This window comes from Gavia stellata, chromosome 4 (assembly GCF_030936135.1).
Source record: "Gavia stellata isolate bGavSte3 chromosome 4, bGavSte3.hap2, whole genome shotgun sequence".
Classification (NCBI taxonomy): domain Eukaryota; kingdom Metazoa; phylum Chordata; class Aves; order Gaviiformes; family Gaviidae; genus Gavia; species Gavia stellata.
The window spans coordinates 24,674,646-24,701,335 of record NC_082597.1 but is presented as its reverse complement, the minus strand read 5'-3'; the positions used below and the strand labels follow the sequence as shown (position 1 = coordinate 24,701,335).

The 26,690-nt window shown below is 37.8% G+C and overlaps 1 protein-coding gene across 1 annotated transcript in view; it reads right to left on the bottom strand.

Moving 5' to 3' along the window:
* Positions 1-11,492: 11,492 nt before the first annotated feature.
* POT1 (protection of telomeres 1) overlaps positions 11,493-26,690 on the bottom strand; it is an 88,596-nt gene continuing 73,398 nt past the window's right edge. Inside the window, exons 15-20 of the mRNA XM_059816364.1 lie at positions 25,522-25,727; positions 22,831-22,966; positions 19,573-19,667; positions 17,908-17,999; positions 14,312-14,417; positions 11,493-13,291 (exon numbers count right to left, since the gene is read on the bottom strand). Coding sequence (XP_059672347.1) covers positions 13,179-13,291; positions 14,312-14,417; positions 17,908-17,999; positions 19,573-19,667; positions 22,831-22,966; positions 25,522-25,727 — 748 coding nt within the window. The 3' untranslated portion in view covers positions 11,493-13,178. The remainder of the gene's footprint in view (positions 13,292-14,311; positions 14,418-17,907; positions 18,000-19,572; positions 19,668-22,830; positions 22,967-25,521; positions 25,728-26,690) is intronic.

Here is a 26,690-nt window from a genome sequence, read left to right as displayed (position 1 = left end):
TTTTTTTTAGGTTGGACTTGATGATCTTACAGGTCTTTTCCAACTTAGTGATTCTGTGATTCTGTGATTCTGTGAAATTTGGAGGACCTACCATCTAACATTAAGTATCAACTAAGCATTGACAGTGTGAGATCCTTGAACCTACACTGTCCTTCCCAGACTGGGAAGTGACTGCTACACTTCCACAAAATAAGTTCTCAGAGTAGGGCAGCATTTCAGAATGAAGTCAGGTAAACCAGACACAGAGGCAGCTCCACAGAGCTTGGTATCAAGCCAGGGCTGTCAGCTCCTCTTGCATTCAGGTGCACCAATTCCATCCATGTTATTTGTTACAGATGAAGTACTTTTAAATGAATTCCTGCAGGAGCACTAAACCTATTAAATATGTACACACAAGCTCTTTTTTCTCAACAAGTTTGAGTATAATGGATAGCTCATCTGTTAAAAGGACAAATCTGTTAGAGGAATTCTTTTCCATGTGCCAAACTAACACATAATAAACTAGAGGGTTTGAGATGTAGTAATTGCTTCCTATATTGGAAAGAACTGAGCTTTAGCCTTTTGCCAATGAAATAAGGTTCAAAGTTCTTTTGCCTGTACTGGTATAATAACTATACTTACTTTCCCATGATGGTTTTGGTAACTGTGTCATTCTAACAAGATTGACAATCATAATCATGAAAGCTTTTCTGTGTGTTCATATAAAGTTTTGGTTTTAAGGTCAAATGTCTAATCAGCAATCAGCTGGAGCAGCCTGAAGCCAACAGTAAATCTTTGCTATAAAGTGAAATATGTTTAGGTCTTCATTCCATTCTCTAGAAAGAGCCATACATTGGGGAATCAGATTCACATAGTACAACCTATCTGTAGTGTAACTGCTTTGAAATTGCCATAATTACACAAGGGATGAATAAGGCTCATTGAGTTTAAGAAAGCGATGAGAGGACTCATCTCCGTATTTCCAAAGATAAAATGTTAATGATGATAGTGATCACTCATCAGCATTCAAAGAAGGGCTATGTCAATCTCAACTCGAACTCTTAGAGCACTGGCATAAAAAGGTGTTTAACTTGCTTGAAAATGAAAACCAGCACTGGATACATTGGGCAACTTTCAAAAATTGACTCCTGCCTCACTTGGATGTGCAAAAAGAAAGATCATGAAGTTGTAAAGATCCAGTTCTTAGCTGCTTTTCATACCCATACAGCATTGTGCACAGTATTAAGACTCTGGTGTATAATCTCAGGTGGTAGGAGCTTTTCCTATTTCTTTTAGAAGTATTAAGTGATGAACTTTAATCAAACTTATTTTTCTCCATAATACAATAGTTTTCATGCTATAGTTTTAACACAGAGGAAAGATCTATTTCATACTTTGTGCATGATGCCCTGTTGCTTTGAGTCTGTTTCCTTAGGAAAAGGAATAATTCACTAGTGTTTCAGAGCTCTGAATGAAAGCCTCTAACAAAGTCATCAGGCAAAATCCTTGCCAGCTTTTCAAAAGACAAGCTGAACAGCGCTCAGAAAAGTGCTTTTGAAAACCTAGTTACTTTCTCAAGTGGGAGATGAGCAGTATTTGAAACCTTGACATGTAGCAAAGCTAAGAAAGGAAACTAAATATCTGGTACTTGATGGACTTTAAATGGAATGATGCCCCTTGCGGGAAAATGGGCACAACGAGCTGGCCTGTAGCTGCTATGCAAGTTTGTTAATTATATTGTTATCCTGACATCCTTTCTTTCACATCCCCCCCATTCAACTGTTTCATGTGTTGCATCTGATCATAAACATGCACCATCTACAACAAGGACTGTCTCTGTATGCCTGTCTGTGAGGGGCGTAACACACATGATTCCCAACTCTGGCTGTGGTCCCTGGCTTGACTGGCTTAAAAATTATGTGTATTAGTCAGATGTTTTCTGTCCACAGAGATCAAATAGCAAACACTTCAGATGCACTTCTAACAAGGTAACATGACTGCTTAGGCTGTGGTCTTACTCTTTTAAGTAAATAATAATGAAATACAGTTGTTATTGTGATTACCAATTTTTCTGACTAATCCTTGTTCCCTTTCAGCGTGTTGTGTCAGAATTTATTTTTTTTTATTCTTGTTCTGTGTTTGAATCTCACTTTATGGTCTCAGCTAAGTTTGAAGTATGACCACAGTGAATTAAAATTCTCCTCTATCACCGTGCTGATGCTGGTTAAAAAAAAAGGCAAGTAAAAATCTTACTTCCCAAATAGTATTATATCTAACGCATTTTTCATTCAGAGCTGTCATTCTTTACTTCAGGTATTAGCAATTACTTCAGATACTGGGGAATAGTTTCATCTAACTGCTTGTTTCATTTGTCTGAATGAATATCTGAGTTTACTGGTACACCTTGAAGCTTCTTCAGTTTCACAATGCTCTTTGTATTTCAAGTGGCTGCAAAAGATAATAGCTGAATAAGTGGACTGAACTGTCCAGATGATAGTCACTGCCTCACGAAATACCTCATAGGTTTTGACTTTGGATTTTGCCTAAGTCGACACATGGCTAGCCAAATGAATGAGCCTATGGCAAAACTTATAAAAAAGATAAGGATCATAGTCTTGTTGGACAGAACTGCAGAAGGACTCACAAAAGGCTTACTGGGATTGTATCTATGCTTGTCTCTTCTTTTTTCTAGAGACAGCTTTCAGTTATCATCCTCAATTTGTGTATCTAAAGTGGGTTTCCCTTTGAAAGCATCTTGATGCAACCAGAACAATAAGGGTAAACAAGAAGAGCTTAAACATCCTCCAGGTACATGCCAAAGAGATTCCCATTACAGAATAAAGGGAAGAATAAAAGGCTCACGGTAGAGGGTTTATCATGAAGATCTCATTTACATGAAAAGCACTTATTATGCAATATCTGCGAGTAATAAATCCAGATTAAGGGAAATCTGTGGAGAATTTCCCAATTCCTTCTTTTACACATTTATAAGTGAAACATTTTCTTTCAGTGAGTACATACACCTTTGGGGCTGCAGTAGTTCCAGTACCATTAAAAGAAGGGATGTGATAAACATTTGCTCAATTATTTGAAGCCCTTTCTGTCCACTTGCATGTCACTTAGTACTAGATGAGTTAATATTGCCACCACTTGAAGTACAGCTGCATAGAAGCGGCAACAGATTGTCTAATTTCTAAGGGGTTGATTTAGCCTTGAAAACATCACTCTGGTTCTGCACTATACGAGACAGATGGGTTATTTGTACAATTAGGCCTTATGTGTTAAGTTCTTCTCTTGATTAAAATGCCCAAGTCCTCTGTTGCCAACTACCATTTAAGTTGTGTGCATCTAGTACGGGGAAGGATATACCCTTAAGTGTTTAATAACGTGTTTTTCAGACAGCTGGGGACAGAAGGGTAGAACACTGCACGTTTCTGTCCCAGATTATTTCTGCTCTTCATTTGGGAAATCGAGCCATGTGTGGATCATAACCAAACTTATTTGTGTTTACCAAAACGTCACATCTCATCAAGAGCCTGGCTCTGCTCCATCAGTGAACAGGCCAGAATTTTTGGATTAACAACTTTCCACATCATTTATTATGCCGTCAGTGTTCATGCTGTTCTCTTTAACTAAAATCCGGACATCTCAGCCACCAATGGCAAGATGTCAGTGTCTTAGTGCGTGTGAGCCTGCTCCTGTGCCTACGAAGTCAGACACTGTGCTGGGTGCAGGTGCCCCGGTGCCGGCAGCGGGGAGGGAGGCTGCGGGGCGGCCTCTGTGAGGGGAGGCCGGGGCTGCCCCGTGCCGGACACAGCCGGTTCCAGCCGGCTCCAACCGACCCACCGCAGGGCACAGCTGAGCCCCACGGCCAAAATGGTGGTGCCTCTGGGAAAGTGTAACCTGCTGCAACAACAATGAGGAGTGAGGGAAGGAAGTGTGAGAAACAGCCCTGCAAGCACCAAGGTGAGAGAAGGAGGGAAGAAGGTGCTCCAGGTGCTGGAGCAGAGGTTCCCCTGCAGCCCATGGAGGAGACCATGGTGGAGCCGTTATCCACACTGCAGCCCATGGCGTGCCCCATGCTGCGGCAGGTGGAGATTTCCTGAAGGAACTGTGGCCGGTGGAGAGCCCATGCTGGAGCAGGCTCCTGACAGGAACTGCAGCCCCTGGGAAGGACCCACACTGGAGCAGGTTTATCCCAAAGGACTGCAGCCACACTGGAGCAGGGGGAAAGTGTGAAGAGGAAGGAGCAGCAGAGAGGAGCGGTTCTGGACTGACCACAACTCCCATTCCCCATCCCTCTGTGCCGCTCAGGAGGGGAGGAGGTTGAGGAGTCAGGAATGAAGGAGTGAAGTTGAGCCTGGGAAGAAGAGAGTGGGGTGAAGGTGTTTTAGTTTTTGTCTTTGTTTCTCACCATCTAACTCTTTTTAATTGGCAACAAATTAAATTAATTTTCCCCTGTTTTGTCCATGATAAGTGATCTCCCTGTCTTTATCTTGACTCACAAACTTTTCCACCTTTTTTTCTCCCCTGATCTGCTGAGGAGGGGGAGTGAGAGAGCAGCTGGGTGGGCCTTTTGCAGCCAGCCAAAGGCAACCCACTGCAGCCAGGCAGGGAAATGGGATCTCCCCTCCCATTCCTCTGTGACATCAGCACAGGTGTAAAGGTGTGGAAATTCATACAGATGCAGATTTGGGTGAATAAACTTCTCCCTAATCTGGTTAAAAAATGCTTCATGTCTTCAGAGTGGGGAGGCTGAGCCATCAGGAAATTCACTGTGATAAAATCTCACTGTCTAAATCAAATAACTCCATCTCTCATTTCCAGCCGTCTCTCCAGTCTCCATTGAACAATAGTACCAGTCAGACTGCTGTACTGTTTTCAGGTGCCTTTGCATTTGCTGTCAGTACTATGCCTCTGTGCCTTACGCACATCCACATCCACCACTCCAACTATAAGAAGCTTGAGAAGCTTTGATAGTGGGTTTTTGTTTGGTTGGTTTTTTGGGGGTTTGGGAGGTTTTTTGGTTTTTAGTTTTTTTAAAATTTTAACTAAAAAAGGGTAACTACAGTGTAGTGTGAGACAGTGGGGAAGCACTTGTTCTTTCAGCCAGGATGTTACTGTGGGAGACAGGAAGCACTGGTCCATTCCTGGCTTGAAATAAATTTGTCAAGAAAATACAAACAAGTCATAACATTGTTGGGCCTAAGTTTCACTTGTCTGCAGTGAGAAGGCTGCATGTAGCCTGTCGCCCCAGTCCAGTCTGCAATGAAATATGGTGGGATACAGGGTGGGCTTATTGAAAATATATCAATTACCACTGATTCCATCTGTTACGACACCTAGTTCTATACAGTCCTCTAAAAAAATAAGCTTATCAAGATTCAAACTGTGCCAATTGGCAATTGTTTTCCTCTACTCCCTACGCAAAGATTAGAAAAATAATTTTTTAACCAAGGAAGTTGATTAAAAGTAATTTTTTAATGATGAAGAAATTTCTTTTACAACAAAATAAACCCTGGAAGTAAGCAGAAATTGAAAAGAAGGAACAAAGGGGCTGTATTACCACAGTACCACCTGGCGTTACGCACGGTCATCCATATGTGTTTTGCAACCGTGCAGACACAGCTATTGTAAACTGCGATTTAATCTGCTGCTGGTATTTTGAACTTGTTAGTGTTTTGATCAAGACCAACTGTTGCATTTTTTAATATTCAACCTTCGTGAATGAATTTGAGGAAAAACAGGGGAGTACTGGCATATTCTACAAAAAGCGATGGTGTTTTACACCAAGGAGGTGCCAGTTCTTTTGGGATCTCAGTAAGAAAGGCACGAACACTCAAAGCTGGTTAGATGATTTATTAAGAATGGAAATTATAGAAAAGGTGACAGCAATCTTATGTCCCTCTTGAAGCTGGGATGCACAGCTGCTGCAGAATCAGACGAGCCCCTCCTTGTGGGTCATGGCATGCTGCATGGTGTTCCGGTCCATGGTGGGGTTTGCCAGCTCTGTGTTCACTGGTACTCTTAGGTAGAGACTCATCAGTCACTGACAGCTGTCAAGTTTGGAATCTGGACTCAGCTTTGACAAGTCCCTTGGACAGTGCGCTCCAATACTCTTATCTCAATAAAGGTATGGTTACCAAAGAGGTCCATATATTATTTAAGTGCGTAAGATAAGGCACTATACATATAATTACGATTGAATACATCTTGAATACATGCAAATTGGTTACTTACACATTTATTACATATACCTTGATTTATTATGTATACCTTGATTAATTACGCTATTGTATAAAGCAGTTGCATGGTATCCATCGTACAGAGGCATACATGTGAGTAATCATGGATTACGCTGTTGGTAAGTACTCACAGGCTATCCAGAGTGCACCGGTAAGAGGGCAGCAAGCCCACAGATCTCACAGAATCACACAGAATCACAGAATCACAGAATCACTACAGTTGGAAAAGACCTGTAAGATCATCAAGTCCAACCTGAAAAAAAAAAACAAAAAAACAAAAAAAACCAAAAACAACCCACGCAAGCCAACCACCACACAACAACAACAAGGCACAACACTCCAAAAACCAACCCACCCAACACCACACAGCACCATGTCCATCAAGCTACATCCCACAATGCCACATCCACACGCTCCTTGAATACCTCCAGGGAGGGTGACTCTACCACCTCCCTGGGCAGCCTATTCCAATGTTTCATCTCTAACCCCTCATACAATATTCTTCCAGCTGCCTCACTACAGATAGGAAAGACTGCATGGAGGAGCTGTTAATGAATATTAGTGACATTTCTTATCACCTGATATGTTCAGGATAGCCTCCTAGATCCCAAAGCAATGACAGTCTTCAAGCAAAGGTGTTTCTATGCTGACATAGATTGTTAGACTTCAGTTCCAGTAAAATAAGCTGGAAAATCCAAGGGATGCTTGGACTGGATTGGGAACCCAAGTATACTGACTATGAGGAGAAATACCTGAAGAATGAAACGCTCAAGGAAGACAAGTCGATCTTCAATAAGAAAAAAAGCGTTTCTCAATGCAGTGCCTCTTCTGAGGTCTCTGCTCTATTTGAGCAAGTAGTTTCATTACATTTTTCATCAGATTAAGTATTTATTTAATATTTGGTGTAAGTTTCAGACCAGAATTCTTTACCAAAGCTGAATTACCAGAAGCAGAATATATCATTGTCACATTTTTCCATGTGTCAGTTTCAATTGGGATTAATTTCCAATTCTGATTTGCTTTGCTGCACATACTCTTGACAGGAGTATTTGGTACAGCTCTACACTTTCCTGACACATATTAGCCAATGACCTCAATATTTAAAATGAGGCTTGCGTACCTTTGCTGTAGCCACTAAGAAATTAGTGAAGAATTGCCTGCCCTATCACATCAGATCAGCCACCTCTTTACCCAGCTTGAAAAGCAGGCCAAAGACATTCACATTTTTCCAGGCCTTACAGAAGACCTAAATGAGCTTTGAAAACTATTGCTGTTTTTACAATGCCTTGGTAAGCTTGCTGTGAAAAGGTACACTTACAAGGTATCGTTGTGTAATAATAGTCCTTGCTAGAAAAAATGATCTGATGTGAGCAGGCCCTGGCACTTGGTGAAGTGCACGAATGCATCTAGCTAATGACGAGCATTTTAATTTTGCCATTTTTTTTTTCCACACATTCAGTTTTTAAAGGAAAACCAAACTGACTCAGTTCAGATAGAAACAATTTCCAGGATTCAGAGGAATTAAACTTGTTTAGAAACATAATTGTGAATTAGTAGCCTAGTTAATCACTTATGTACAGATTGGAATAATATTCAAAAGGTTATTCATTATCAAATCATATAGATCATGGCACTCAACAGATTTGCATCAAGATTTTCAAGTTACAGTATCTGATTTTTAGAAGTGCACTGTTACATATGCATGGGGTACTCCTCATTCCCAACTGTCCTTTCATGTGTAACTTCTGACCTTTCCCATCCCTTCAAAGGAAGCCTTTCAAGCTTTCTTTTTTGCTGCTTTTTCCTGCAAGAAGGACCAAGCAGCGGCACATTGCTAAAATGCATTGACTGACGTGTAGAGGAAAAGCAGTTCCTCACCATTCTCCTTACTTTTAACGTTAGTTGGTTTACCCTTGGCAAAACACAGCAAATAGTGGAAGCATAAAGTAGTCATCTCCCTTTAAGACAACTGTAGCTTTATGAGCGGTGAGACCTTATGCCTTCCACTACATGTACCAGGGTACCTATGCACAATGAGAAACTGAAGGGCAGCATGCCAAGATGACCTTTGACATCTCTCTATACTGGGGGTTTATGTCAAACTCAATCACTGCAACTGCTTCATTTTTTACAGGATTTTGCACCTTTAGCATAGTAAACCGTGATAGGAAAGGAGGATCCTTCAAGATGGAGTGTCGTATTAATGTATGCCAGAATAATAGCATTAAACACTGCTGTCTGGTGCAAGTCCCTTACCCACCCTCCCTGTTACAAACAGTAAAATCCCCCTGGTAATACACATCCTGCCTGTGACTGATCGTATTTGTCATTTGAAGCATTGCTTCAGAGGGGCTTTGAGTTGCTTAAGGGGTCATTTGTAGACAGAAGAAGAAAGAAAGAAAGTCTGTATTTAAACCTGTCTGATCAACAGATTTCAGTGTTCAGTTTTGCTGCTCTTTTAGTCACAAAATTCAAGCAGCCTTTCTAAACTGCCATCATTCAGAGACTTCCTTTCAGTGAAGTAACACCTCCATAATTCAAAGCTACCTGATAGACAGTCTTCGAAATTACAGTTAACTAAGGACTCAATTATAAAGATCTAGCTTGTACTTCACAAAACTGTATTTTTTTAACTGTGGTAGTCCACAGGCTGTACACACACAGGAGAACGTACAGAAAAAATTTATGCTCAAAGCTTTGCATGTAATAGAACAGTTATGAGACAAAAAAAATCTTTTTTTTCCTCTCTGGCACGTATTTCCACATTAAGCATATTTCCTCCTAGTTTACTTGCAAAAATTGAAATTGAAACAAGTATCTACTAAATCTAGATTTATTCATAGACTTTCAATTTGCTTGGTTTATGCAGACAAATGATAACATTGCAGTAGTTTTATGGAGGTACGTCTGTACACATGTATTGGGGTCGTGGCAGAAAATAAGAAGGAAAACCACATTGTAGCACTGTTCTGAGGTGAAGTCCATCCATAGCTTTACCACAAATATGAACTCATTAATTATGAGTATTATGACATAATTCTGCTATACATTTTTCAAGCACTTTGGATCTCGTAATCCTTCATCAGATGGATGTTTCCAAAAACCACAGTTCTTACTGGGAATTTCATGTATCGGAAATGCTGTGGACAGGAGCTGCAGCAAACTGTCTCATAAAGACTCTCTATCACTTCTTGCCTTTGCTACTGTCCTCTGAAACAATTCTTCCCTTCTCTCTTCATCTTCTGCTGAATTTCCTTTTTTCTAATTCTTAATGTTCACTGTTCAGTACAGTTGGAATAATGCTTATTCCAAGTAAATTCTTATTTGAAGTTTTTTCCTCTCCTCCACTGAAGAAAATTTTCTGCAGTGCTCCCATTCAATCTGAAGAACTTGAACATATATGTATCTGCTTAATTTTTTCACAACTCCATTTCAATATTTGGCTTTGCCCCTTATTGCAGTGCCCCAGTTCCTGCCAGTTTCACATATTAATGCAATGGCTTTGGCCAAAAAGTGACCTAATGTGAATAAATTCTTGTGAGGTAAAACACTGTGGTATTGAAGAGCTAAGCACTCATCCCTGTTAACACAATAAACTCTCTTCCCTCTGTTGCAAACCTCAGCTTGCTAGCCTGTGGGCTCTACTGCCTTTTTTGCAATCCCACTTCCTGCTGCTCAGTAGCCAAAGGATCAATATTAAGCAAAACATTTCAAAGTCTCATCTGTAAATCTCTGGATCCCATAACAGCAAAAGCTGATGAGAAAGTTCAGTCACCACTGAACAGCAGGTCATCTACCAGGAATGCCTCCTTGTTTCTGCAACAGATGTTATTTATTTAGATTCCATCTTTCCAACTGGAGTTTAAAGAGTGTGAGGCATCCAAGAGCTTAAATTCAACTGACTTTGGAGAGACTTCCAATCTTAAGTTTTTAAACCCCCTTAAAACAAAGACTTCAAGGAGCCCAATCATACAGGCACCCCTGAAAACGCTATTCCGCATTTATTTTGTTTTCCGCATTATTTTTTTTTTCTGAAAACACTTTTTTTTTCCTTAATTACAATTTTACCACTTTTATGCACTTACCTGTGTAATTGGAGGGCGGGATGGGTTCATGTTCCGTTATTGTTCTTTCACAGTTTTATTATTTTTCCCTCATAGCTCTTATGCACTTACCTGTGTAATTGGAGGGCGGGATGGGTTCATGTTCCGTTATTGTTCTTTCACAGTTTTATTATTTTTCCCTCATAGCTCCTCCTTTACAATCAGATATTCTTTGCCCTTGCCTGTGGTGATGTTGCTCTGTGCTATATACTTCACATTCCATGCGTATTTGCCATTTAGCCCACATTTCTAATAAGAAGCTGATGTTTTGATGCAGTTACCCTATATGCTGGGATGTGTGTGGATGGAGGAAGATGAGACACCCGGAAGACATGCCTGGAGTTTTCATTGGATCCGAGTGTTCTGATGTTAACCTGATCTACTATTGTTTCAGCTTTTTGAGTGTCTTTAAATACATTATGATCTATTTCAGTAATTTTTTTAAACCATTAAAATAGACATTTGACCTTATATTAATATTTTAGAAACTTAAATCACATACCTGGTTAAGAAACTAACCAAGGAAAACGTGACTTTTGTTTCTATTAAGGAGGTTGCTGGCAATGGCGAAAAGTCATTCCTGCCATGCTCAGCTTTCAGATCCCGCAGTCGGTCAGTGCTATAAGCTCAGGACTCGCTCACCTCAAGATTTCCATCTGTCAGTCAGCTATTCACAGGCCTCAGCACTGACCAGGGTAAGTAACTAAAGGTCCAAGTCCCATCTTGGTGACTTCTGTTGCTCCATATAAAGGCTACCAATGAGGCACAGACGTTTTCAACTGTCTGTGCACTAATTCCTTTCTGTACAGTGATCTTTAGTATTGTCAAATACATAATTTTTAATTACTAATTAAAATTATTTCTATGTATTATATTTCAAAAGATAATTAAACACATACTTTTCAATCCAACAAAGTATACAAACATTCATTTGGAGCATTTTGTTGGATGAAGGCTACTGATGACAAAGTTTTCACAGTCTTATGAACTAGGAACTAAAAGTCAAATACAAGAAAAACTCAATATTTGGAAAAATCTTTGTTAAACATTTTAATACAATATACAACAGTAAAAAAATCAAGTGATGTATACGCAGAGTTTTCTGGCAGGGATCTCAGACAAGGGATGTGGTGAAATTGATTTAGTTTACACTGAAGTTTAAAACATACTCTTATTTATTACTTTACAAAGACTTATTTAGAAAAATACAATATCAACATCTATCAGAGTTGTTAGCAAAAATCTAAAAATAAAAACATTTCCTTCCATTGTTTTCATACACTATATACAAGAAAAGCAAAAAAGATTGCCTTCAATTTAACCCCTAACTTCTGAAATAATTTGGATACGGCCAGTCTCTGAAGTTTTATAATATTAATTTATTAACTTGTTATAAATATTTTTTGTTTATGCATTTATTCACAGATTCAGGCAAGCTTTCATAAGCCAGTAGCGTTCTTTGGTAAACTGCTTGTTCAATTCCAAAGTTGTTTTTTTTCATACTTTTTACAGGAAATTATCACTAACCACTTTTAGTATTGGTTCTCCCTATACACCATCAATAAAGAACAATCCCCTAGTTTATGACATATAAACCCAGTATAATTTTTTGGAGGACCAGAAAATGATCAGAAGATATTTAGATGAAATTTTAAATCACAAATTGCATAATCTACTAAACAGCCCTGAAAATTGAAAAAAAAAAATGTAATCTACTATCAAAATAATAATCTACTTGCAAGTATTCCATCTTGCTTCTGAACTTCCTTAAAAAAAACAGCTGTTGTAAATATTAAGTAATTTTGCTCTGATGGAAAGCATTTGATTTGACAGTGATTTCTACATTAAATATCCTTGGAGAAACATGTCCTGAATTTGCCTTATGGACTTCTGAATGCAAAGTAAAACCACCAAGTAATTTTTCTAGTCCAGCAGTATTTTCAAGCCATGATATCACCATATCAGTTCTGTGTCTCTAAATTTAGTCGTACAATCTGATTATGTAAGACAGAAAAGGCGGATCTGGGCAGTGTAATCTGACAGTTAATTTAGCCAGATACATGAGAGCCTTTGAAAACACAGACCCAGCTAATAAGCATGCTAAAAACTTTGGTACCCAATAGGGCCACCTTAAAAATCATTACGATCTACCGAATATCAATATTCATTTTACAATTCTACACTACCTTACTTTCATGGCTTGACTTTCATTTTAGTGATAATCATTACATGGTCACATTCATAACTCCATCAAAATCTATTGTAACTGGTACACACAGCAGTTACCTTAGTATGATTAACAGGACTTCTGTCTACATGTACATACCACTGCAAAATCAAAGAAGTCTCTAAAAACAGACAACCTTCCTGTCAAACTGGCTTACTGAGAACAGTAACATATGCTTGCACAAAGCAGTCTGAGAGAAAGTTTACTGAAGAGCTCCTTTTCCCTATCTCTGTTGACATCGTTTATTTTAATATAGACATGAACAAAGCAGCATCATTCTGACTATATTTTCTGAGTAAAACTCACCAGTTCAGAGTAACCTCATCACTGCCTTTTTGAAGGACAGATGGATACTAGATTGCTTCCATCAGCCTGAGCCAAGCAGCCTCCAGTGAAAAGCTTAGCATCTCCACTTGCACTCAGATCACAAGACTGTATGCTAGGAAAGCAGTAAATACAGCAAAGCCTAATTCCAATTCACATTAATATACAGACTAAAACTGCACACATACAGGTTGAATTCCTAAGAAAGGAACAAAGATTTTTTTTTTTAATACAGTCTCTGATCCCAAAAAACCCCAACATTGGATTCTTACTGAATTACTTCCTATTAGCAACACATCACTATACAACATCTTCAGCAACTGTGGTGTCAAAAATTTGGTAATAAACTTGATGGTTCATCGCATCTCTGACATTATAGGACTTGATGAAGCATTCCAGCCATGGCAAGTCATCTACAAACAAAACCCAAGTTATTGTTTAATACTCATTTCTAACTTCTATAGGAAAGAAGTATAACTTGAGCAGGATCTTAACTAGGTCATCTAAATGCATACAACAGTTAATAGGAAGAAAAATGAATTACTAATTTTGCAATTCCAATTTCTATCTTAAAATTTCCCACACCATCTGAAATGGTGTTCAGTGACAATCTTCCAAGCCTCACCCTCCCTGCCCCAGCACCCCCCTGAAACACTTGGTACCAGTAGCTGTACCAAAGTATAGCATGTAAAAGGACTTTCCAATAATAAAACCTCATCTCCATATGTCTCAATGAGACAAGTTCATTGGTCTCAAAGGGAACATCCTTTACCCCCTTTACAATAGGACCACTTTTTATAAGTATGGTGAAGACACCAGTGTGGTTGCAGTGGTCACTGACAGCCACGTACTTAGCGGGAGTATCCTCCGGAGGTTGGAGCTGCTGCTACCTTGGATGTGTGTAGTTTAAGCAGAGCTACTTTCTGCTGCAACGGAAATACTGCACAAAAACCTCTGTGACTGTATTTGGATTAAGTTTTTGCTCAATTTCCATGGATGTTTCCTGTAGCAAGGGATGCTCTAAATCAGCATGTGCATTCAAAAGTAGAATCTCACCCAAAGCACATGCTGTACGCTGAATTCCCTTTCAGTTCTCCCTAACGTGCTGTGACATTCAGTACAAGGGTGTTCTGGTTAACTTCCATGTGAATACAAATGACATGTTAGTGCCTGCATAGACATGACTGTATTCACACATCACTGCATGCTACACGAGAATGTACTGAACCATTACTTTTCTTTCCCAAAAGGGAGTTCTACTGTTAAAGAAATGTATCAAATTAATTGGAACTCCCCTCACAGACTCCTGCATTTCTCTGTTCTGAGTTTTGCCCATGCATATGTAAGTTGAATTCTAAGACTTTGCATATGCAATAACAGATTGAAAGACCCTTTCCTTTCCCATCCCCCTTTTAAAATAATGGCAAGCTGACCTAATTTTCTTCCTGGAGGACAGAGCGTATTCATGGTCATCTGCATCTTTTGCTGAAGAAAATTATTAGTTAAGATTTCAGAGGCAGGAATTTGGAAAAACTTTTCCTGGAAGAGAACAGAAAAGTATGAGGTGTTGGAAGAGGGGTAAGAAATCATTAGCCAGAACCCTGACTGCATGTTCATTTATCATTTAAGGAACTTAAAATTATCCAGATAGGTAATATAACAGAAGAACAGTATTCTTTCTGAAACTGTTCAGATACAGGAAAAAACCAAACTGTCTGAAAAAATTAATAGTCTGTATTTCAGTACCACTGAGTATTCAGGGACTACAGCCACCCAGAAAGCACACATGTAGGTCCGTATATATAACTCGCAGATATTCCTCATAAACCTCCATAACCAGACAATGTTATGGCCAGAGAGGATGGTCAGTCCTCCTCAACAGTCCCTCACTGCAGTGAGCAGAACATTTTGAGAGAAGCAAAGTCACTTGAAAACAAGGCGGCACTGCAACCTGGCTTCACGCAAGTGCAACTCCCTTAGTTTGAGTTTCACTTTTTGATAGTTTTAGAAACGATGGAAAAAGGCTTATATTGTGGGATAAATTTCTGAATGGAGGAGTAAAATAAAGAATGGAACGCTGAAATGTTAAATAAACCTTTTCTGTGTATTTTTAAACCATATACAGTAAGCATGACTGACAAAGCTCCCATTTTATTCTTTCCAAGTTTGTTACCTGATTTTGTATCTCTAAAGTGTCAACATCTTACACCTTCTCAAAGTGAGCTAAGGTTTTTGATGGCAATTTCTCCTTTTTATTAAAAGAGACAAATACAGAATAATCTGCCTTTGTATAATTTTTGTATGACATGTTTAATGGAAGTGATCAGAAGTTAGCGGATAATCCAGCAGCAAAATTGACACAGATAACTACTTTTTCTTCTCACTCTTACAATTCTTCTTCTGACTATAGAACTTTTTGATTTTTTTCCTTCAGTGACTTTTCCTATAAAGAGGAGAGGAAAGAAAAGAACTTTGAGCATTCCTACAGAAGTGCAACTGGAAGCTAGTGTAAAGTTGCACTTCAAAGTACCCCAGTTCCTTCTCAGGTGGTGCTGAAGGACCCCAGTTTAGGCTTGGAAGGTATTGGCTTGTCTTTGAAGTACCATCAGCAGGAATGTTAGCAGCTGGCACTTCAGAAGAAATTCTGGTTCTTTTTCCTGCAGCTAAGCTGTAGTACTGAGCAGTATCTGATAAGAATCTGAACTACCCTGAAGTAGAGATTTTTGGAATTCTGCATCAAGAGATGGTGTAAAATCTTTTCCCCCACCTTCCTTTTGCAGTTTAATTTCTTGATTAAAAAAGGAAAAAGGACAGCAGAAGGAAAAGATGACTAGCTGAAATGGGGATTGCAGTCTTTGACCTCTTTGCTGCTAATACACTGTATTTTAAGATAACACACATTTTTTCCAATATTATTTTTACTTACAGTCTTAAACAAGGAAGAGTATTCCCTTCAAAGTCCTATTCAAAGTCATTTAGTGCCATAGTGGAAAATATGCAGATTTATACATATTAAATAGCATTGCTGTGCGTTAAAAAAAACCCCCACTAACTTGTTTCTCTGTCCTCTTTTGGACAAAATCATAACTCTGAAGTGCCACTACACTGACTATTTCCATTTGGGTAGACAGCTTACTCCAAATGTGTATTGTGAGATCCTGATATTCCCAGCTATGAACTGCTGGAATAAGAAAACACACAAATGCATTTATAGAAGGACAAAAGGTACAATGTAATACTAATCTATTTTAGATTATAATTCTCTTCTTTACCAAGTTCTTCTCACGTTTTATTATTTTCCCTTTTCAAAATGATTGACATACCATCTCAAAATTTAGGGTAGTAACTAAAATGGGTGTGTGCATGTGTGTGTAAAAAACAAACCAACCAAACAAAAAAACCCAAAAGGTAAAATAAAAGGAAAAAACCCACAAAGAACATAGCAACAGATATTTCCACTGCACACAAAAATACATGTAAAGGAGTAAATTCACTAAGGAGGATGGCTAGACATATACAATTCACCTTCAGCCCTAAATTGGAGATGTAGGAAGCAATGATCTTGTCAGTCAGAAATCCTCCACCTTCAGCATCACAAAAAATTCTTACTCAATCCATCTTTATGCATCGAACTGCTAATCTAATAAAAAAGCTTATGAATTAGACTAAAAAGGAAAGAAATAAAAAAAAATCCTGTAGAGTAATCAGTAGTTTACTGTCAAAATGGAAGATGCCCAAAGTGGATTCTGCAGGGGATTGTCCTAAGTCTGGTGATTTTGAGATTTTTCATTAATGACATGCTTTATGGAACAGCAAATAGGCCCACTATGTTTACAGACAAAACCAAGCTGGGGGAACTGCAAGTAAAGAATTAGAATTAATTTTTTACAAACTTGAGAGCTAGTAGGACAAAAAAGACCAATCCCCCCCACTTTCCACCAGATACATGTATAAAATACTGCTTTCAAGCAAGCCAAATCAACTGCTCAAAGAATGAGGAATGATTTCTTAAAGCCAAGGTTTACTCAGAGATGAAGGGATTATACCATGAATCAGTAAGCAAGAAATTAAGTTATCACTGCACTGGTTTATAGATCTAGAAGCATTATCTGGCAATGCCTCATGCTAGGGTACTGTTTTAGCACTTCAAGGAAGATATGGACCATCTGGGAAGATTCCAGAACAACAGTGAGGATGGTCAGAGTTTTCAAAGAACTCTGATAGGGAAGAAAAAACCCTCTCAAATGAAAAAAACCCTCTTATAGGAAAAAACCCTCTCACATGGAAGAAGATAGAATGAACGGTGGTTTTTTAGCCTTCAGAAGGTAAAACCATTATACAGTGTGTAGTGACAGGAAAACCATCCGTTCTTTAGTGTCTCAGGTAGCAGGAATGGTCTTAAGTTGTTTCAGAGAAAACTGAAGATAGGTTAATACTAAGGTTAGCAAAGTAGTTTAATAAACTGCTTCTGAAATCAAAGACAGATATCTGTATAGCTATAGCTGAGTCCTGCTTAGGTTCAGGGGAAGAAAGGCCTCTTCTACCTCATGGTCATATGAAACAAAAATCAAGAATTACTGAATGGATAGATGCTACTGAGAGTTACAAAAAGAGGTAATGAGATTTTGAACTAATCCAGAACCAACCTGCATAAATCCTGAAACACTCCCACAATTCACACAGCATTCAGGCTGCATAATTTAACATTGTCAATAAAAGAGAAATTTAGCCATGAAAATGTTTAAAAGTCTATGGAAATACCAAATAATCTATCTACAAGCTTCAATTTTGTCTTTATGCTTTGATATTCTATACTCTGATATTTTATTGAAAAATTACAAAATAATACATTTTGTGCATCTTCATTGATGGACAGTATTAATAACATTACAGCACTTGTAACTGTCCCCGCAAAACACTGCAGGTAACACAGAATTAATATTTCTGTACATACATTTGCTATTTTAAAAACAAATAAAATCCAAACCCACATAATCTGTAGAGTCTACCTTTACCTAGATTTACTTACATAATCAAAAAGGTATGCGTTTAGTGCTCCTGTTCCATCAACCAGTGTAAACTTCATAATAAAAACATACTGGAGTGGCTCAATACCTAAAACTGAAGAAAAAAAATCGATCTTAGAGTGAATATGCAAGACAAACCACAACAACTCAAGCTGACAGTATCCCTCCTTTAATAGTAACTGACTTTGAATACTGTCAATAAAAGTATAAATTGATAGGCCAAAAAATAGAGGCTCTGAATAGCAAAATGTGGTTCGTATTTTGAGAGCGCATTGCAATTTGCGTAGAAACACTTTAATAGATGAGTCTATAAAAATGCAAAGATTTTTAAGTACTTATTCTCATCCTAGTAAAAGAAATGCTAATATTTGCTTAGATCTTAGATCCTGCCTTGGTAGTATCCTCCTACTCCTATTCTTTTATCCGTGGAAGATTAAAGGAGACTTGCTCTTAATTCAGTGATAATAAGATAGCATTCCACCTGAAAACATATCTTCTTACGAAAACAATTTGTTTCATACAACGTAGTAGAAGCTACCAGGCAAAGTCTTATTCAGAAAAACTTTGCTGGCAGTTCTGAAAATATTCCACCATAAATAAATGACTATAGTCATTCTCTCATTGGCAGCAGTAACTGTTATGCTGCAAACATAAAGTATCTTAAACATACAAAGTTACTGCAACTCTGCATCAGCATCTTCTGGACACATCTCCTTAAATTGGCTAGTCATTTTATGTTCAACGGATCTGATATATGTGCAGGTTATTGCTTAGTCTGAAAATACAGATGATAAAAGAATAATATACATAAAGTAGTTTAAATGCCAGAAAACATTTAATGAATATTGTTTTCATTTCGAGAATGTCAATCGCAGGTGCAGTAACACTACCAGTTATGTGTTACATTTATTTAATAGAATATAATTATGGCAGTTTATTTAAAAGAACCACTGTATTGCTTGAATAGTTTTTCTCTTTTATAAAGTCTTTACCAAGCTTAGATACTGCTAGATATTCCAACCTAATATGTTAGAACATGAATTGATAAACATATTCTCTTTACTTAGTGTGCTGTGAAGTTTTAAGCTCCATTTTACCCCCAGCATTTGAATGTGTTAACTACATAAAGTAACACAAGGAACACACAAAGCATGGAACACACATATATGTTATGGTATAATTCCTCTCATTCGAATATTATTTCTTGCAGACTCTCTGGAATATGCTTAGCATTGATAATGCTTACAGAAGATAAAAGTCTAACTTGTACTAGTCATGAAATAAGACTCATTTTAGTTCAGGTCAGAAAAACTGTATCTTCAAAAGGAAAAGCAAGACTAACTTCTAGGACTGAAAGCACGCCCACAGTTTAGAAATGACATCTGCAACCAAAAATTCATCACATCTGTACTACGATAGGTGTTACTAGTGACACCTATGGTAGAAGAAACTATTCAACATATAAAATCCTTTAATTAATACTGTAATGTTTAAATATGTTATTTTAACTGGTAAAAGGTGAATAAATTTTACAGCTTTATGCTCAAGCATAACCATAAATTACATGCTTTCTGTACAAAACTGCAACCCAGAAACCAACCTATTTCATATAAATGCTTCAGAATCAAGGCACAAAAGTATTTCAGAAAAATGTCATGTCAGCTGACCTTGTGCTATTTCAGTTGGTTCCCATGATGGTCGTTGTTCTGCTGCAATGGAACTTAGACTCTTGATAGGCTTTGGAGTTGAGCACCGCTTGCACCTAGCATTTAAAACAAGATACTGAGACAAGATACTTTAGACCACATCAAAACACTTAATGCTGCTTTTGAATTATCCCTGAGAAAAAATAAATTACTTTGATCTGAAAAGACCACCTCAGTGAATAGAAAGGAGGAAAACTGTACATGAAGGCTGAGAGAGCTGCGGTTGTTCAGCCTGGAGAATAGAAGACTGCAAGGAGACCTTATAGCAGCCTTTCAATATATAAAGGGGGCTTGTAAGAAAGACGGAGAGAGACTTTTTACCAAGGCCCATACTGACAGGACACGGGGCAACAGTTTTAAACTGAAAGAGGATCGATTTAGATTGTATAGAAGGAAGTTGTTCTTTAGTATGAGGGTGGTGAGGCACTGGAACAGGTTGCCCAGAGAAGTTGTGGCTGCCCCATCACTGGAAGTGTTCAAGGTCAGGTTGGACAGGGCTTTGAGCAACCTGGACTAGTGGAAGGTGTCCCTGCTCATGGCAGGGGGGTTGGACTAAATGATCTTCAAAGCACCCTTCCAGCCCAAACCATTCTCTGATTCTAAGATTACTACATTGCTAAACATATGTCATTCGTATGTCACTGCTAAACATATACTGATGTGTTAACTTTTTTGTTTTTTAGCAATACAAACAACATGTCATTGCAAAAACAGGAATGAATCTGAACTTGTAGCACGCTCTGAAAACACAACAGGGTCAGAGGAGAAATTTGGCTTTACCTATGTTAAAAAATATTAACTACAAGTTATTCTGTATCAGAAATAGCGAGGCCAGAAGGAGCAGGGAAGTGATCGTGCCCCTATAATCGGCGCTGGTGAGGCTGCACCTCGAATACTGTGTTCAGTTTTGGGTCCCTCACTACAAGAAGGGCATTGAGGTGCTGGAGCGTGTCCAGAGAGGGGCAACAAAGCTGGTGAGGGATCTGGAGCACAAGTCTTATGAGGAGCGGCTGAGGGAGCTGGGGTTGTTTAGCCTGGAGAAGAGGAGGCTCAGGGGAGACCTTATCGCTCTCTACAATTACTTGAAAGGGGCTTGCAGAGAGGTGGGTGTTGGTCTCTTCTCCCAAGTGACTCGCAACAGGACAAGAGGAAATGGCCTCAAGTTGCACCAGGGGAGGTTTCATTACTGAGAGAGTGGTGAAACACTGGAACAGGCTGCCCAGGGAGGTGGTGGAGTCACCATCACTGGAGGTGCTGAAGGAACATGTGGACTTGGCATTGTGGGACATGGTTTAGTGGGCATGGTGGTGTTGGTTGATGGTTGGACTTGATGATCTTACAGGTCTTTTCCAACCTTAGTGATTCTGTGATTATTAAAACAATCTTTTTTATTACTGGTGTAGTTACACCAGTAATTATAAATTTTACACGTGACATAGTAAGTAAATGCTGCAACTGGATGAAAATATTGAAGAACTGTTTTCAAAGTTGTTCTCATTTTCCTCAAGAAATAAAGTAACAGAACAACTATTTTTTCCAAATTAAGCTTCTGTGCTAGTATCTTAGTTAGAACTTAAAATAGACATTATCTTTTAGAATTACATGCAAAACGTGTAATAAAAAGCAATAGCACTAGTTCTGCTTGAGTGATATAAAGCCAAGCTCAATGAAGTTACTTTTTTCCTTTAAAAAAATAACCAAACTCCAATAAAGTAACTTAGCTGTGAATTTTGTTTTTTATATGCAAGAATGTGTTTATTTATATATATATATGAATATACATGCATATGCATACACAAATATTTATACAGGTATTCAAGCTCATTCCTACAGCAAAAATAACTTTGCTTTTCATTCTACTATACAGAATCTTTTTTAGACTTTGCTAAGTATACACGACTGATGAAAAAAGTGGTGGAACAAAGCTCTGAAATGTCAACATCCTTGTGAGGTTCCTTCCTTAAATATCCTACAAACAATCATGGAATATCTTACAGAGCATTGGCTTTTACAATACAGCCATTTAAACAGAGAACGATGTCTGAAGGTGAGTTGTGCATAGCTGGGGAAATACATGGATTATGAAAGTGCAAGGGGAAATACTTTGTACTGGTGAAGATCCAGTCCCAGTAGGAATACACATATATTGCCTTTATTTAAAAAAAGCTGTGGACAGCCATATCTGGAAAGGTCAAAACAATATATGACAAAGAGAAATAATTATTTGTATTCATTTTATCAGGCCCCTATGGGAAACTTCAGGGTTCATGTGAAACATGCCATATTTCTGCACATAAATTCTTTTACTGCCTACAAGACTGAAGCAGTGCAACACAGCGCTCTGCTTGAACTTATTAGGACTGCTGAGAGGGAGGACTCAATAGCTTTCATGAAGTAGACTGGTATTTCTGAGCTCAGTAACTGCATGCTGCTGTGCAGTACTAGGAGAACATACTGTGCTAGCTTATTGAGCAGGAACATGGTATTGCATGGCATAGCACAGATGCCAGACCTACACATGTGTACCATATTCCACAGCCTTGGAACCATGGCATTCAGAAACCTGTTGAAGTTGTCTCTACAGTGACTGACATCCACAAATAGGTAAGGCACTTTGCAGTGTTGTGGATCTCACTAAATGGCAAATGGTGAGGAAAGGCTGTCCAAAATCCCGCATTTCTTCCAAAACCCAAGCTTTCCCAACACTAGGAATGAGAGAGAGAATGAGACGTGGATTGACAACCTGAAATTATTTTCTGGGTCTTTATTTAAATTTTATCTGTATACAAAAAAAAAAAAAAAGCATACAGTTTTAAAGCAACATATGTTTTGACTTCAGTTTAATGAGTAAGACCAGAAAATGGAAAATCTGGACTAAAAGGGGAAGATTTAGGCATTTTGCACCCTAAAGAGACTCGTATGTACATTTCTGTCTCTGTAGTCTGTAGTTCTGTCTCACAGGCAACTGAACCTGGGGTGCTGTGTAATTAGGGGCATAAGATTTATAGAGCAAGATAAAGCCCAACTGCAGTTGAGTCCTTTGATACGAGGTAGTAGTATGGCACTTGATCCCTGATCTCAGTACTGCTGATCATGGTATGTATTTTGCATCAAAGAATCTTTGGGTAAGCTATCCCTTGAGCACTGCGGTTTGAATTACTGAAGAAAATGATACTTATTACTGCAACTACTAAAATATCAACAAATACTGTAACCTACCCATAATATTTTATGTTCCCTTGTAAAAGAAAAGGAGCTGAAAGATCTAATAACTCAAGATCATCTTCTGTGGATCTCACAGGAATAACACATTTAAATCTTTTTGTAAGCTTCCACACTTCTTTTAGTGTTCCACCTATTAAAAACAGAAAAACATTTTTTTAAAAATGTAATAAAAAATAAATTGAACAACTTGCATTTCTTGGCTGATTAAATGTTGATTTCGGGACCTTCAATAAAAATTGAGACCCACTAACTGTTTTTTCAGCTTTTAAGTGGCAAAAATCTATTAATTTTTAAGTAGCAGTTTATGAAAAAGTAGTTATTCAATCACGTCATAATTTACATGCGGTGGGAAATGAGAACCACCAAACTTCATGCTAATTTGAGCGCTACTAAACTGGGGCCATGCTAGGAACACAGCAGAAATTTAATATATTACAGCTGGAACCCTGAGATTTTCTAATTCCAGTGACAGGAAAAAATTCTTTCAAGTTTATTATAAATCATGGGATAACCTGCTTTCAGTCTCTGTAGTATGGACTGCAGAACTGATTACGGAATCTTTCTGACATTTCACAAATTCAGTGGAAATGTGGTACACTTATTAATTTAACACACTGATAACAGTTATTTGGAAATAGTTCAATAAAAATATATGATTTAATCAGCTCGTGAACAGCAATAAAAAAGTGAGCAGACTGTTTTAAAAGAAATATATTCTACAACTGTGTTGTTTATCACCAAGATTTTTCAAAGACTTTATGACAAGTAATTATGACACTGGATTGTAAAATATTTATTGCATACATTTGTTACTTGTACTGCAGAGGTAACTAGAGAAGCAAATAAAATCCAGTAAAATTGCATTATTGTTGGTGATAAAAAAAATGCACAACAACATGAAACCTCCTCAATGAACTTAACTTCTACTAAAAAAAGAAGAAACCAGAGGCACAGATACTTGAAAAGGCTTCCGAAAAGGTTAGAAAACAAAGGTCCTCCAAGTACACTGACACAGATAAAGCCTCTCATATACATTTGAACTCTCATTCAAGGGATTAACATACAAAATTCAGGGTAGTTTTAACTATCATTGCTAAAAGGTCTCCAGAATTTCAACATTGCTGTAATACGAAGTTACATCGAGCAAATGTATTACGGCTTCTAAGTGACTGGCATAAAACACAGTTAATTATCAGGGGTTGACAGTGATATGAAACACAGTGATTTAATGTACAAATAATGAGGATATGCAAGGAGCATTAATATACTTGTTAACAATAACATTTCACTCTTCAGTTCAACTAATCTGTAGCAATGGTTATGGATTGCCCTCACTCCCTGTGGAGGGTCACGTAAAATTCTGTCCATTATCCAACTATTTCCTCAATTCCAGCCCAATAGATGCCAAACACTCAAAAAGAAGTTCTTGCTTCAGCATAATGATTATGGGGAAGAATAGAGTATTGTGTTGTAGAAGAGCAAATCGCTTGTGTTTAACAAACGAATAGTATCTAGACCATGTCTGTCCAAAAATGTCATAAGGTGTTTGACCTTTGAGGGTTGTCTGTATCTGGAAAAGTGCTGGGAAGATTTCTAGGGAGACTTCAAAATCTCCACCTCCAAAAACTTAAAGATAAAAATTAAAATAGCATGTAGCTTTGGCAAGGTTCTGGGAAAAAAAAGTGCTAAAACACTGATTATGCCTTTTCCTTGTACTCCAACATGAAGCATATACCCACATACACACATTCTTAGCTGCTGGCACTTTAATAATTGAAAAAAGATTTATCAAGTTATATTGTTCAGTTATTTTAGGAAAATAGAGTAGAAATAGATTCTTTTTTCTTTTATTTTCACAAAGATAAGGTTAGACTGCAAAAAAGCCCCAACAGTTTGGAACATGTCAGAAATAAAGCAGCTATCAGAACTAGATGAATATAAAACAAAGCAGAAAACAGAACGGGTTTTGTCATTGACCCTTACACAAAGGACCACCTGACTTACATTTGCTTATTCACACCACTACTTAAGCACAGTTGGAAGGCTTTGTTTTAAAGTCAGAATGGCACTATATGCAATTATTTATTACTTTTATTCTATTCAAAACATTCCTTCAGATTCTCACTAAACTGCTTTGTTTAAAGTTCAGTGGCTATTTCTCTTCCCTGAGGAAATCTGATAAAAACCAAACCAAACCAAAAAAACCTCACGCTGTCAGAGGCTCTATTAATCTGAAACAACACTGACATCCAGAGGCTGACAAAGTTAATTGTAGGCTTGTATTATCAGAAGCCTTCCAAAACTTCCACATGAAGACGAAAACCAGGTGTTTTTTAGAAGATTCAGTGAGTTTTCAAATTAGAACTGAAAAATCAGTAAGCACAGCCAGAAAATAATCTATTCAGATGTTAATGTTAGCAGAATCAACAATAAACTTATTGATATAGTTTTAAAATAGAAGCACCTTACAAGACCTTCGCAGATGACTTTTTCCTGTTTGCACAACAGTAACTTAAAAGTTCCAGCTGAGTTTTTATTTTCTTTGAAGATGCCTTTATGATCATTACTACTTACACTGAATACAACTTCAACATATCTTAACTTTGTAGATATTTCGAGTGGACAATGTGGTATATTTGCATAAGAATATACCATAAGAAGTGGTATATTTGCAATTTATCTTACCTTCTACCATAAGCAAAGTATCTTCAGGCTGCTGAAGCATTTCATCATGCTTTACAAAATGGATAGCTATTTTCCTTTGTTTCTGGTCTTGTGTAGTCCACACTACAGAATCATACCAGGATGTACTGTGTAATTCTGGGTTTGGGGCAGTAACGGCAGAGCCTTGTAAAATAAAGTCAAAGTCATCTCCATCTGGAACTTCTTGCCTAAAACCATTTCCAAAATGAGTAAGTAAATTCTAACAGCTTCTCCTCAGGCAACCTAGCAACAAGGATGACAGTACTCTGAATAAATATTAAAATATATTCATGAGAGTTAAAGTATATACAGGAGAAATAACTTTGTTGTTATATCCATTTAAACATTTAGAGTTGTATAGCAAATTACGACAAGTCATTTCCATGTTAATAAATATGCTAAGTAATCTAATCTTACCTAGGAGCAGAGGCAGCCTACTGGCTTCATCCACACATATGTAAATCCATGGAAAACCAAATATATCAGCTTTATGTGATTTCAGTTGGTCCTTAAAAGGGCCACAGAACTGCATACCACTTCAGTAGAGTGAAAAGACCGTATAAGCTCACATCATTTCCGTGGAAACTCATATAATTTCAGGTTTTATGTTCTAACCTATTTTACTTTGCATATTTTGAGGGGGAAAAAAAAGAAAAAAGGGCAGGAGCAGAATAGCTTCACATATGTATGGTAAAGGGAAAATCTGCAACTCTGCACCACACAGTTTTTTTCCTGTCCTGCTAGAATGCACCATTCATGCATTTCCAGTTGTGATTCAAAGAGAAGTGATGCAGGCCATTCAAATTTTACCAATATTACCAACAACCAGCAAAAAAGCCAGTGGTTGGCACACAAACTAAAAATGCATTAGAATGTTTTCTTCTAAGCAAAACAGACCTGCTGGCTTCAGGTGGCATATGAACTGTGACTAAAAGGACAATGGAAAAAAAAAAGGCAAAAGCTTGGGCTATTTCATAAAACACTGAAGTAAAGTAGCTTCAGAGTGGAGTTAAAGAAAAAATATCATCAACTCCTACAGATTATTCTGATGATTTCCTTTTCAAACCCAAGAGCAGCTACTTCCACCAGTGAATAGAATAATTCCTGCCTATGAAACCAAACTTTCATATTCTTCCACTATGACTGTAGAA